Source organism: Anas acuta, chromosome 8 (genome assembly GCF_963932015.1).
Source record: "Anas acuta chromosome 8, bAnaAcu1.1, whole genome shotgun sequence".
Lineage (NCBI taxonomy): Eukaryota > Metazoa > Chordata > Aves > Anseriformes > Anatidae > Anas > Anas acuta.
The window spans coordinates 1,527,728-1,542,588 of record NC_088986.1 but is presented as its reverse complement, the minus strand read 5'-3'; the positions used below and the strand labels follow the sequence as shown (position 1 = coordinate 1,542,588).

Genomic DNA, 14,861 nt, shown 5'->3' with positions numbered 1-14,861 from the left:
GCGGGCAAGCTGACACACACACACCTCCCAGCAGGGCATCACCACCTGCATCCTGGGCAGGGGAGACGTGGAGGCGTGCAAAATGTCACTGCCCACGGCTCTGCACCGGGGGCTGCATGGAAAAGGGGCTGCCGGCTCTCGGGGCGGCACCCCACGCACGGGAAAGGGCTGCGAGGAAAAACGTCGGCGCTCGGTGAGCTTTGAAGTTCGGCACGGAGAGCTGCGCCACGCCAAAAACAATCTGGTCCTCGTAGCTCTGAAGGGGGCTGCTTGGTGTCTGCGAGCGAGCGGGAACCTTTGGGGCGCCGCGTGTCCCACGTCTCGGCCATCTCCTTCGGCCTTATTTGCGTGGGGGATATGCGGTGGCACACTCATCCGAACGGATGGGAAGGGGCGTGGATGGCATCTGTGGTTCAGACCTGCTATTTATACAGCGTTTGGAGGTGGCTCTGTTCTGCCTTCATGTGGACTGAACGGGATTTGTCCGAGCGTTTTTGTGCGCACCCGTGATCCGTGCCGGCAGGTCGATAGCGGGTTCCTCCCCGCAGGTCGCTGGGTTTCCACCAAACAGGCTCAGATCCGCTCTTTAGGAGACCAGCAAAACCAGCTAAATGGGAACATAAGGTTAAACTTGGCCCAATTAAAAAGGACGACAAACTTCATTTCAGAAGCCATAAAACCAACTGGAATGCTTGGGAGTAAATCCAAGGAAAACAGCTTTCATTATTTCATCTCGGTAATCCAAACGCTGCCGCTGCCATTGAGGATGAAAACCAGACGGCAGAAAATACACACCAGCCTGCCTCTTCAAAGCAACGCGTTACAACCCCCCTCCGAATTTCCATCCCGCTCCGCATCGGGGGAACCTCTCCCATTAGGGCAGAGCCATCAGGCCCTGCAGGGCCATCGACTCCGGATACGTAAATCTTCGGAGAGGGGACAATCAAGGACAGCGACACGCTGTTTGGCAAGAGATGAATCTAAAGAAGGTTTGGTGCTAATTAATACTAAAACCGAGGGCTGTACGGACCAGGTGGGGGTGCCTGCCCTCTCCCAGCACTGCGCCCCGTGCCTCCTCCTGCCCGCAGACAGGCAGCAGCTGACACCTTTGAGATAAAGGAGAGGTGTTTCGGAGCCGTGCTGTTTACTGTCAAAACAGTGCATGGGAGGAAGGCGCAGGAGGCAGGAGACTGACAATCAAGTTGGTTTTTACTTCTGCTTTCTTCTTTTTTTTTATTTTTTTTTTATTTTTCCCCAGACACTCAGCCGTGCCCTGGGAACGGCGCGCTGCCAGAGATAAAAATCAGCAGCGGGGGGAAGTCACGCAGCACCCGCACGAGCTGCACAAAGATGGTTTTCTCCTTGCTGAGGGGGTGCCCTCCCTGTGGGACACCTCGGTGCCCTCCGAGCACTCTTCTGGCAGCTCAGGCTCCTTGTCCCCAGTGCTGGGACCCCGATGAAGCAGCCTGTGGCCAGCTGGTGGCAGGGGGGACACAGCCCTGCGGGGGAACGCGGGTGTCTGGGGACCAGGAAGCGTTAGAGCAGCCAAATCCTAATGGGTCTCAGGTCGATGGCACCAGCTGAAGCCAAGAGATAAGCAAACGGCTTCCTAATTTCCTTTCTATAAAGAAGCAGCAAATGCAGGCTGAGTTCAGAAGAGCAGGGACAGAGAGCAGAGTGCTGCAATTATTCAAGGCTGAGCCACAGATGAAGACGGAAAATACAAGGGAGGAAGGAAGAGGAGAAGCTGGCATCTACCTGCACCCAGCTGTTCAGATGCTACTGGAGGGAAAGTCATTACTCAGTTCCTCCGTGCACGCTGAACAAGATTCTCCAGAATTTCCTGACGACAAAAGGTACAAACCCAGAGATAGCAATCTGTCTGACCCAGCACCGAGAGATGGAGCTGTCCTGCAGCAGAGCAATGCCTCAGCAAACCTGGCAGACCTCGGAGATAAGGGCTGTGCAACTACCCCTGATACCAGCAGCTCCGGTACACAGTGACAATCTCGCTGGTGTCACAGGTTTATCTTAATAAAAAAAAATAATTAAAAAAGACAAGTTTGTTTAGCTAGCTGCATGTCCCACGGATGACCAAGCACAGTAAGAGATGATCTCGGTGGCGCTCCCAGCCCAGATTTCTCAGTGATGCCCCAGGCACAGGGCTACAGAAGCTGCAGGAAGGGCTCCAGGGCTGCTCGGTGCCCCTCGTGCTCTCAACCCCTCCACCCTCCCCACCCCTTTTTTCCCCTAGTATTTTGCTGCTGACTATTCAGTGCCCAAGATCTTTTCCATGATTCACTTTACAGCGTGTTATTCGCACAGGGGATCTTCACTCACACAACAATAGTCTAAAAATAGAGAAGTTGTTTTGGGGATGGCTCCGTGCCAGCTGCATGCTAATACGGCTATCTGGGAAGAAGCGTGTGCTAGCAAACAGAGGTGTTAGAATTACTTACAATATGCCTCTGTGCTTCGTTGGCTCTCTGAACTTACAAAAACCTCCAAAGAGACACAAATTTCATGACTCCGACCAGGAGCACGCAGCTGTACGCCATTTCTTCCCAACAGCAAAGCAGCAAGAAGTCCCTCATGTATTAATATTTTAAGTTCACTAGCTAGAAAAAGGGAGGAAAGCATGTTTTTTTAACGAGAAAACTCACAGAGGCCCCTCCGTGCTGCTACACCCTCCGATAAATAAAGGCAGCATTATCTGATACCCCGTACCCGGTACTCCTGAGGGACGGCTCGGCTCAGCGATGCCAAACCGCTATTAAACCATTTCATGTTTATTTTTCCCCGAGGTGACAGCGGGGCAGGGCAGCAGCTCTGCGGTGCCTGCGTGCCTGCGGCAGGGCCCTGCTCAGCGAGGGATGGAGGTGCAGGAGCTGCAGCTCGGCACGGCCAGGAGGAGTGCTGGCAGGGAACTGTGGTGCTGGGAAGGCACAGGGGACCCGGGGGACCCTCCAGTCCCCCCATCCCTCCCCTGGAAACGCCTGCTGGTTCCAGTGATGGGAATGAGATCTAATTGCAGGGTAAGAGAGAAACACTCCGACTTCCACAAGCAGCCTGTATGTGAGCTGGTGGCTGAGCCCCAGCTGCTGGCACCCCACACCCTGTCCCTCCCGCAGCTCCGTGCTCACCCTAACCCTAACCCTAACCCCTCTGCCTGTGGGGGCAGCACGGAACCCCCCCGCCACAGCTTTCGTGATGGAGGTGCGGGCAGCATGTCCAGTTTCTCTTTGTGCCTCCTCCCCCTCTTCTGGAGAGGGTCTGCTTTTCAATGACTGAATGCACAGCGCGTTGGGAAAGGACAAAGACAACTTGGAGGCGAGATCAAGTCCGAGTTGCTGGCAGCTCTGCATGAGGGATAAACATGAGGGAAACAAAATTCAGCTGTTTAACAGCTGAGCTAGGTCCCAAGCAGTTGAATGCAGCAGGGCAGCTCCTCTGAAGGGCAGGATCCCAGCAGGGTGTTTTGGGTGCCCCCCAGTGCACCCCACTGCAGGGAAATCCCTTCCCAGTGGGTGATGGAGCCTGGGTTCCCCCAGCTGCTCCCGGGGTGCACAGAGCACACAGATGTCCCCTATGGGCAGGCACCTTCCCAACACTGCTTTGAGAGAAGAAATAAGGTGACCTCACCTGCTTTGGGAGATTATTCCAATTATCTGATAAACGAAGCTCGTAAAACTAACGCAGAGGTAGCAGCAAGATACAGACACGCATACGTAATTATTTTAGGTTAACAACTTTCTTGCTACCTTTTTTTTTTAATTTATTACGACACAATTTAGCAAGCAAGAAGTGCGTTACTCACTGGTTGCTTAGATTTCACACTTAATTTACATCTGACTTCAGCTTGGCATAAAGTGTAGGAAAACAGCGTTTTTAAGCTTTCCTCAGTCAATGAAAGAAAACCCTGACGATGTGCCAAACGCTCACTGAAAACAAAGCATTGCATGCCACGGCTCCCAGCACTTCTTACAAACCAGGAACACCAGCAGCCACCCCGGACTGCAGAGCTGGTCCAGCTCATCACCAGAGGGTGGCAAAAGATGAGTTTTCTGTGTTTTTTTTTTCATCTCCAAGAAAATTTGAGTTGCAGTTTGGCACCCCAAGAGCCTCTCCAGGCGCAGCGGCCTGGTGGAGCCAAGGAGCCGAGGCCTTGGTGAAGTTACAGAGCCGCTCTCCATATGTTAGATAATTACAGGGTTAAGAACATGCACGCAAGCTTCAGAAGACCTCGTTTTTAGCTTCCCTCGATGACGACACAGCACACAGCCGGGGAGGAGCAGGCCCCTTTGACCAGGCAGGGCGGTGAAGGAGCCGCAGACGCTTTGCTCCCCGCGGGCACTCGAGCCAGGCCCGTGAAGAGGCAGACGGCAGCAGGCAGAGAGCTGCCAAAGCCCCGGGTTGGACCAGTTTGAGAAGTAAATTGTTTATTTGTTGTTAGGTTATGGCTGTTAGAGAGAGGGATTTTCCAAAACACTTCACAATGTGCAAACACGCCTACAGTTGTTCTTTCAGCGAGGGGCAGAGCAGCCTGCCCGTGCTGCTCCTGACTTCATCTCGCAGGCTTTTGTAGGGGTTTTTGCGTATTTCATCTTCTTCAGGTACCGAGGTTGAATCCCAGTAAGACAGCTTCTTCCACGGTTCCTGTAGCTGTGCAGTTCTGGCATTTAATTTGAACTCTGTCCTTTCAAGGCCAAGAAGTGTTTTCCATCTGCCCGTACCTCAGCATGTGATGGAAGGCAGGGCAGCTACTGCAGTTTGCCAGTGAGCAAACTCAAATTGCAGAAGAAATTAAAATTATAATTATGGCAAAGCCTCATGTAAGCGTGTGGATGGATGACTTCATTTACTGACTACTTCACCTCACAGTTTAGAAACTAACCGTACAAAAAGTGCTTGGTGAACATGGAGCAAGACACCACGGCTTAAAATCTACAGCACTGGGAAACAACAAACCAGTTGAAGTATCTGTACAAAGGAGTTTTGGGGCAGAGATACAAAAAAACATTTAAAATTATGTCCTGAGACTGCTTTTCACCACCTGCACGCAGACTGAGGCAGGGGAACTAGAGTCCAGCGAGGTGGCACAGCAGCAGGCGAGCAGCCTCTGCAGGGGTGTCCCCACTGCCACCGCCTCCAGCAGGTCACCGCAGTGCCTCCAGCACCTCCTCGGAGGCCAAACTCCTCCAGCCAGAGGCAAACTTACCCCACGGAGGATGCAGGATTCAACTCACCAAGCAGCTGCACGTGTGCAGAGCCTGTGCAAGGAGCGGGATGTTGGTTATCAGAAGTGGGATGAGTCCCTTTCAGCTTTTAAGAGTTCAATGGTATTACCTACTGCAAACCATTGCTGCGTGCTCAGCACCTTGAGAAACTTTGGAAAACTTTCCGAAACCCAGGAGCGCATGCTGTGAAAGCAACCTGCTGGATTTAGGCCAGTGCAGGTCCTGATATTCCGCGTACTTTAGCACGGAACCTGTTCACCATTTGCTTAGCCACCCGCTAACGCAGCGCAAGCAGCTTTCCCTGGAGACGCCCACGTTGCAATGCCTCGTTCCTCACCCCCAGCCTTGGGGCAGGTTGCTGCATCGCCTCGCTGCGTGCGGGCACGTCACCAGGTAGCATGTGGTGCTGGATAAAAGCAGGTGGATGAAAACAGACACTGGGAAAAAGAACAGCCCACAGCCAGCACGTAATAAAGGGCAGAGCCACTTACTCAGGTCGTTGTCCATCTTGAAGGCGATGTCCAGCTGCATGATGAAAAGCATGAACTGGAACCAGGGGCTCATCTCCTTGCTGGGGAGAGGGATGTGCACGGCAAACACGATGTCGTTGGCCTCGATCTGCCTGCTCACTGCTTCGTCGAAGTCTTTGAGCTTCTCACAGTGGTTGGGTCCCCAGGGCATCAGCCACTTGGTTTTGTGGTGGTTTTTCCTTACATCAATGCACTTCACTGACATGTAAGGGACAGCTGTCGTGGGGCTGGGAGCTGTAAAGGAAAGAGAACCACGTTTTTAGAGTCTTTAGATGTTGCACGTAGTGGGTTCCCCACCAAAGTACTCAGCTCCCCATTCAGCTATTTGAAGGCAATTCAAAACAAATGCATCAAATGATGCTCCTTCACAGCTCCGTGATCCCATAGTTAAGTAATTAAGTTTATTACGTCTACAGCTGTATTACTGACTTTGTAGTGGGATCAAATGAGAATTAGCTGAAGCAGCAGGAACCCGCCGGCTCAGGCTCTGACTCCTCAGTTACACCAGCAGCAGACTGGAAGTTACTGGCACCTCTCTCTGGGCACGCACCCTTCCAGCTGGCTCACTCAAAGCCCATCGCCATATCACAAACCCAGACACGAACCCATCCGAAACCTCACCCCAGACTGCAGTGATCTGAACCACACGTAGCCAAACAACTCCCCAGCAGGAAGGCTTTGCTCCCCGCTGAATCAAAGCTCTTCCTGGAGGGGTGGCAGTCTGAGGATAATGTGTCTTCTGGAGAACGCCAAGGAAGCAAACAGCTCCCAGCACCACCAAACTGAACAATGCTGCGTTTTTCTTTACCGAGTCAAGGCGTGATCAGAGAACCGAGCTGAATGCACGGGCACGAGACACCCGTTGGCATTCTAGCAGGGATGTAAAACATCACAGGTCAGCTCATTAAAACTATTGGGGATTGTCCTGCTCTGGCTTTACATCCATGAGGGAACAGTCAGAAACACTGAAGCACAACTGGGGATGCAACATGCAAATCTCTCTAAGAGAAAGAAGAAGCTTTTAAACTCAGAAGTATTTATCTCACAGTTCTGCCCTGCAAAGCCCTCTGGTGAAAGCAGCTCTGCCTCATTTCTGCCATCATTAGGGACATGAATATTTTAATGCTACCTGCACACATCGAGGACTGGGAGCTCCAACAGAGCCGGTGTGACCTGGGGGTGCCCACGGGTCGGGGAGCCGAGGGGCAGAAAGAAGCCGGGTGACAATTCTCCTGTCCCTTTTGGACCTGCTCCCTTTCTGTCACAAAAAGGGCACTGTTCTGCACAACAGCCAGCTCAGGACTTTTGAAACACCAGGTATAGTTTGCCGTGATTAAACCAGAACTGTCTGATTTCTGAAGTGCAATCTGCAAGTACCGCTGGATGTGCTTTAATTAATTTCTTCCAGCTTCACAGGTTTGGGAAAGCAGAAGGAAAAGGTTAACTCTTTCTTTATGAGCTATTAAAGTTTTATTTACTTCTGTTTTCACAGGAATTTGGAAAAATTAAAGTTATGTAACGCCACTTTCTTGTGGAATGACAGTTATTAAGGAAAACAACCCCCCACCTTTTTTTTTTTTAAATGAAAACAGTGCGCAATTAAAAAGTTTAGGACAAATTTAATAATGTTAAAATGCTCTAATGCAGATGAGAAGCACTGAGACGTTCCTATCCTGTGAACTGAAAGAGGGAGCATGTAGGATAACAGAATAACCCCCAGCCCAGGCGCATCACGGATCCGCAGCACTGCTGCCTTTCGGAGCATTTTGAAGGCCCTGTGGTCCCTTGGGAGCCACCGAGAGCTGGTAGGTTACGGCAGCTCCAAAAAAAAGAGCTAACCCTTGATTTGCCAGAAAGAAGCAGAAAAAAATATCGAGCATTCAAAAAAAAAAAAAAAACCAGTTTCAGGATGCTCCCGCGATGTACCACGGGCACATTAAACATGCCACTCACGCTGCCACGTTCTTACGTCGCTTCTCGATGCAGAGCCTGGTGCCAGCGGCTAAAACTGCAGCCCCACGTGCCCGTTAGGAATATTGGTGAGAAATAAGGCAGGCGTGCAGGCTGGGCGCTCTCAGAGCTTTTGAACCTCCGAAAGATCTTTGTGTGATGTAGGAGTAGGCATCCCTGAATTAGGGGCCGTTGTTCCTCCTGCAGGGAAGGCTCACGGTTCCTGCTTTGATGCAGCTCGTTACAGCCATAAATACACGTTTTCATCGCTGACTGATTATGATTTTAAAGCCTTGGCGTGCTGACACCCACAGCCCCTCTGCCAAAGCTACAGCTCGGAGGAGCAGGAGACAATCGCTATATATATTCCTTGTCAGGAACTGCACACCAAACAAACGTCGGCACTTGGCTTGCATTACTTGTTTGGCCCCGTTCCCATTAAATTCGAGCGAGTGTTGAACCAAGTGGAAAAAAAATGCTTTGTGAAGCTGCAGCCAAGTCAACTAACAGCATTACAAAGTGCTATGCAAAACAAAGCTAGCATCAAGGGATTTCAGCTACACGCTGGTGCCAAGCAGGCTGCTTTCAACCATTCTGGCTGTGGGCTGCTAGAGGGTTCAGTTTTACGCGTTCGGTGATATGTATCTGCCTGTAAATAATTAAATAGCAGCTTTTGCATAATGGAGTGGAGGAGCCTCAGCCCCTGTCCCCAACCTGCTCGCTCGGAGGAGCAGTAACACAGCAGGGAGCGCTGGGGTGTGCTGCAGGAGCAGGCGAGGACGGGGCTTTTTGGCACAGCTCGGAGGAGCCGTGCTGCCCGTGGATGCCTTCCCAATGCTCAAGAGAAAAAGCTTCGGGGGACGAGCTCACAGACACAATTACTGGCTGCAGAGGCTTTCAGGGCAGAGGCACGGATCTCCATGGAGCCAGCACGCACATGCCCGCGGGGCGCAGCCGGGACTGTCCCCACCAAACCCTCCTCAGCCCGGCAGAGGCATCCTCACCCAAACCTCCCCAAACACCCGGGCGAGCACGTACATGAAAACGCAGCCAGCAGCTCGGAGCAGCCTGCCTTTTGTAGCTCTCTGCTTTTCATGCTGGTTTGGGCAGCGAATAGCATTTCCCGGCTTTGAAGCTTGTTTGCACGCATGTTACCAACACCTTTGTCCTAAAGGCTGCCGCAGCCAGCTGGGACAGCCTGCCCGTGCTGCTGGCAGGGCAGCAGGCAGCCCCTTCCCCTCCTCCTGCTGCAGCCCACCCAGACCCCTCGCTCACCACGGGCACCCCAAGGGCACCACCGAGCACCCAAAGCCGGGGCCAGCCCCTGCTACGTCCCGGGAGGGCGTCTGATGAGCCATCCACACCGCTGCTTCGTGACTGAAGAAGTGTTCATAATTTCCAGCGAGGCTTTTCTCTCTTTTCTATTACGTACCATGCATACGTGGGCTCGAGCATATGAAATTTCTCAAGCTGTGCCCAAAGGAAAGGGCAGCAGTTAAAGGAACGAGCTAAGGAACAGAGATAAGTAATGCTGGACTGGAGGGGGCAGGTGGAAATCCGAAGTGGGATTGCTTTCAGCTCTGAATGATCCAGAACTACTCAGCCTCACGTGAATCAGGAGCTGCGATTTGACCGAAAGGTAAAAGGCATCGAGGTTACAGAACAAATCCAAAGAAGTGGAGCTGCAGGAAACCTCTCAGCATGCTTTGTATCCACGGACAGCAGCGGTCAAAGAAGTCCAAGATCCTAGGAGCTGATTCAGAAAAGGACTTGAGGATTTGTTTTCTCAGCACTGCTCACCATGCTGATTGCCAGACACCGAGGGTTTTCCTCCTCCATCTCAACTGGAATCAAAATTCTTTCACTTCCCATAGACTAAACAGCGTGAGAGCTGAGGCAAACAGCGAGAAGGACTCATTGCACAGCTGGGGCACCTCCGGGCTCGCCAGCACTGCTTCCACCCCCGTGTTCCTGGGAGAAGTACCGCAGTGCTGGCTGAAGGAACGGGGCACCCCGTCCCAAACACCCCGGGAATGGGGCAGCAGCAATGTCCCTGAAGGGACAGGGACCCGTGGGCCCCCGGCGTGTCCTGCACAGGTGCCCTGTGCTCCTGAGCCCCAGGGGTGGATCTCGGTCACCACCACCCTCCCAGATCCGGCTGTCGGAAATCTTAGAACGGAAAGTTTTAATTCAGTTTGAGATGAGCGGAGCGCTGCGGCCAATTAAATGAGACAAACAGAGCGAGTTTGGGATTTTTTTTGGCAAAAGTCTGAACTTCAGACTTAACCCTCCCGGCTCGGCTGCTTAAAAAGGCAAGCAAACGTCCGCTCCCCGGCCAACACAAGCACGATTAGTTAACAACAAAATCTTCAATTCTGTTAGCGTACATTTTTAAACAATACCCAACGCTGTGTGTTACAGAACCGTGCTTCCTTGGCCGGCACCTTAAAGATGAATCCCTTCAATGAGAGGCATCCTGCTTGATGCTGAGGAACAAAAACCATTTAGTCCCAAGGAAAATTTACATCCCTTCCAACCCGAGCCATTCTGTGTTGTCCCAGGTGGGAGAGAGCCCAGGAGGTCTCCAGCCCAGCCTCCAGTCACACCAGTGACACCAGTCACGAGTGCACCTTCCACTTCAGATTTCCAGTTGCTACGTTCCTTGCTTTCTCCTCTTCACGTCCCCAGTCCTCACCCTCTATCAAATAGCCACATTTACTCCTCAAAGCAGCTTTTATGGTGTTTCTGTAAGCAAAGTGCTCAGACCAGCAAGGCACTGCCACTGTGCCCAAGCCTGGCACGGCACTGGGACCGGCGGTGAGCAGCCAGGCGTACAACGCAGGTATTTGGGGATGGTGGGGAGCAGCTGCAGGGGTGGCAGCTCGGTGCTCGGCCCTGGCTCTCACCCTACAGACATCCCAGCAGGGAACATCAGCAGCTGGCGCCCAGCTGTGCTCAGAGAGCTGCAGGGCCCCGGGTTTGTGGGCGGTGGGGTGAGGATGCTGAGAGCACACGGCAGCAGAGGGGGGCTTTTGGTGGCAAGGAGCCCTTACGGAGCTGTCGAGCGTGGGAACGTGACATTTCTCCTTCAGATTTCCGAGAGGAAACGTTAAAGCCACGAGGTCTTTACGAGAGACAGAAGAAAATGAAGCCCTTTCTCCAAATGGATGCCACTTTTTCCATCAACACCCTTTCACACCTTTGTTCCACAAGCCAAATTTGACCCTGTCTCTCTCAGGCTGGCTGGTGCTGGCATGCGGGATGGGCAAATGAAACAGAAAACTCTCCCAACTCCAGCTCCATTCGTGGCCCAAGCGAAGGCTGGAAAAAGCCTGAAGCAGCACCACACCTCCGGCAGTCCTGCAGCCCGCAGGCTCCTTGTCAGAGCTCAGAGCAGAGGAATGACACCCAGCCAGGGCACGCCTCGGGCACGATGGGGGAACACAAACGACCCATTTGTCTGCTCTTGGGATCAGGGACATCACAGCTGATGTCAACAAACAGCACTGATGTGCTGCAGAACTCGTTTTTTGTTTAGTTCTCAAAGCCCCAGCTCAAACTTTGAGAGGGGTTAGGACAGTCACACCACGTAACCTCTCCAGCACAGCGATGGGATTCTTCTGCTGGGCTCCGGCCAGCCCCGTCCCCGCAGCAATCCTCCACCACCCTGTGTGCGAGCAGCCACCTGCCCTGCACGCTTCTGGGATGAAAAGCAGAAAATAAGATACTGACTGTAAGTGGGCTTACCTCAGGAACCAGTCCTCAGAGAGGAAAAAAACCTGTATTTGGACTTAGCTCTATAAGTAGAAAAAATTTAAACAGATTTACTATGAGATAAACGAGCTCGAGGCTTTGTGAACTTTACAATATTACATATGCCTATTTTTTTGAGTCACCATCACTCAAATTACTAGTTTCAGTAAATTAAGTAGATCTTTTAAAAGTTCCTGCAATAAACTCTCAAATTCCTCCTCCTCATTCATGCAAACACGGCGTTCAGCCCACTCGCAAGAGCAACATCCACTCCTCTCCCCCACGTGCACTCACCTCTATGATATATATTTTGTACCTTCTCCTCTCGAGCACCTACAGCATTTCAAATTAACTACTGACCCTTGCTCTCGCACTATAAACAAGCCCTTTACAAAATCTCAATTGCATTGTGTCCACATTGATTAAAGCTTGAATCCTACTGACCTCATGTGGTGTTAACTTCTCCCATGCACCAGGAGCATTCTGCTTTTCTACTCAATTACCCCCTTCTGCGCAGAGCCATCACTACCCAATGAGCACACACAATGGACTTCTGCTTCATTACACTAACCAACAGCAGGGTAGGAATAAACAAGCTAATTTATCATCCCCCGGACTGAGGTTTTCCAGCTGGAGCGGTGAGAACCTGAATCATGTTATATACACTTATGTATGTTTACTGCAGCATAAAAGTCTTCTTTCCTTCTTTTTCTCTTTGCCAACCTTGCTGCTACCAGTTTAACGTTAGTGACAGTGATCGCTAATGCAAACTTTAAATTCCTATTTTTTAATTGCCAGTTACTGTTTTACAAGCCTACATGTCTTTCTTCTGAAGACCAACAGCAGCTTTTACATACAGAATTGCCGTCCTCTTAAAATAATCTAATTTATTTTCAAAACAAACAAACCCTACCTAGTAGAAGCCCATTCCCCTCGTGAAATGTCTTTCTTTTTTGTATTATTGGACTCCAGACTTTAAGATCAAAGTCCTTTCAAGCCCCAGGATTTATCAAAACCCTGCGAGTGATTTTCTACAAAGATAGCGGGGCTCCAGCCCCGCTGGGGCCTCATCAGACACAGCACAGGGCGCGGCAGAGCTTTACCACGAGGCCCACAGCCACATGGCAAGTCAGAAACAGAGCCATGGGCACCCAGAGGTGCCAGCTCCTGGTGCCTCACCCCCTGAGCTTTGGGGCTAGCAGCAGAGAAGGCATCCCGTGGTGTTCATCACCTTTTATTCTGCTGTTGCTGAAGCTGTAACTACACTTCTTTCAAACAAAGCACAAACAGGGCTTACAACTGGAGAAGTAGTCTCATTCCCAGTAAAGAGGGAATGGGTTTTTGCAAGAGGGGCACTGCTTCTATCCACGGTCACAGCACCACAGCCCAGCGTGGCTAGCTGTCTTCACCAGTAGGTTTGCCAGCACTACGAGCTTCTCGCTCTGCTTTGTTTCAGGCCACAGAAACAAACCTGCCCAAGCAGACGAAGGAAGCCTGGCTGTGAGATTTCTGCCCCAAGCTGCTGGATCCCAGAGGTCCCTGGACGAGCACTAGAGCCAGCAGAACGGCCCTACTGCGGCCGCTGGGACTGCCTGTGCTCGTTAACGCCATGCGGCACGACCGCAACAGCTCTCTGCCTGAGGTTTCTTCTTGGATGCCACTGCTGCATCCTCCTGCAGCAAGAGGCCGTGGAAAGGAGCAGAGCCTCTCAGCGCAAGGCAAGCTGGAGACTTCTTCAGCGGGTCAGTTCTCAGAGAGCAGCAGCAACCGAGAAAAGTACGGTAGAACTGACGTACTAATTGCCACGAAGGCCCTTGGGTCTCCCCCCAAGCCATCCTCTGTCAGTTTTCAGCCAGGACCAAACACATTTCTTGCTATGCCTGGGCAAGATGTAAACCCTGTGGAAACGGCCCCAAAACAGCCACAGAGACCCAGTGTCACCCAGCAGTGCCTCAGGGTGCTGGGACACAGCGAGGTCCCTGCGGCCCCCTCAGCTCCTCACAGAAAGGGGCTGGCGCTGGGGTGCAGACACACACCCTCCTTCAAAGGGCCTCCGAGCAGGCGTGGAAGACAGCCGCCTAGACTTCAAAGGCCGGCAGCTTTATGTGCTGCAGAAAAGACTTCCTGCTAAATCCCTACCCGGGCCTATTCAGCCGGCGTGGTGACACCGAGAGGAGGAGCGGAGCAAGAGCCCTTCGCGCTTCGCATCAGCTGGAGGCCTGCAGCTCCCTGAGGCAACTCACTGAATTAGCTGCAGCTCGGGGGTGAGGCAACTGCGAGAAGCATGAAGTAAAAAAAAAAAAACCTCACAGGATTTACAGCCCCTACTGCCTGCTCCTCAAAGCCCCGAGCGCATGTCTCTGCCTCAGAACCGCCAATTTGAGGTACATTTGCCCATTTAGCTGCAGTTCCAGCTCTTAACGAGAAGGACCAGGCGGACACAAGCTGCACAGCCGTGACCTTTCACGTCTGCTTTTTCCTCAGCTCCCAGAGCCGCTGCCAAGGCCGCAGCACCGGAGGAATGTGCCCGCGCAGGGGCCGCTCTTGGCACCGGTGCCCGCGGCGCAGCCGGAGGGGCCGGCACCGGGCCCTGCTCCGCCACAGCCGCCCGGCCCGGGGAGGTAATGAAATCCCGGGAAAGGAAATGAAATCCTGGAAACTCACTGCTCAGGAGCCAAGTCAGACATTTAGATAATGACCGGGGATTGTTGATAGCTGCTCAGCCATTTATACTCATGACTCATTATCTCTCTGGGCGAGACACACAAGCAGGAGTTTTATTTGCTCCAGTCAAAACAATTCCAGTTTTTTCAACCTTAAACCAAGGCAAGGAGGCAGCGAACCTGCTTGATCACAAATGCAGCCCCCTCGTCCCAGAGGACCCATGTGCTAGAACAGACACCTCCACTTTTCCAAGCAGTTAATTTGTAAAACGCACAGCTGGTACGGGACTGCCGGCACTTTGCCGTGTGTGTGTGTGCCTGCTCTTTGGCTTGGCTACAGAAAAGTCCTCTTACATCCAAAGCCAGCTCATTTGAACGGAAAACAAGGTAATCTGAATCCTCACGAGGCATCCCTGTGGTCCTAGAAGTAGTGAGAAGTTGTCCAAGGGGGGGTTACTGGTTCCTAGGTGTGCATGCAGCTGGGCTCACCCTGAGCCCTCCATCCCTCTGGGGCCTCTCCTGGACACCAAGGACAGCCCGAATCCCCGGGGAGAAGAAGTGGGTCCCTGTCCCAGACTGTCAGATCGGGTCTAAGGGTGTGCAGTGCCTGATGCAGCTCTCACGGGGTCAGGCAGCAGCTCGCAGCCCGACGGGACACGTAAATCACTGCCCGCAGGCACCTGGATGGCAGCCTGCAGCAGGCTTAGGACAACACAGAGTTCCCTGCT

At 52.4% G+C, this 14,861-nt stretch overlaps 1 protein-coding gene across 2 annotated transcripts in view; it reads right to left on the bottom strand.

The window, feature by feature from the left end:
* The window catches only part of WLS (Wnt ligand secretion mediator), a 36,223-nt gene that overhangs the window by 11,532 nt on the left and 9,830 nt on the right, over positions 1–14,861 (bottom strand). For both annotated transcript variants that reach the window (XM_068689925.1, XM_068689926.1), the window contains exon 2: positions 5,729–6,001. In XM_068689925.1, the coding sequence (XP_068546026.1) occupies positions 5,729–6,001 (273 nt within the window). The remainder of the gene's footprint in view (positions 1–5,728; positions 6,002–14,861) is intronic.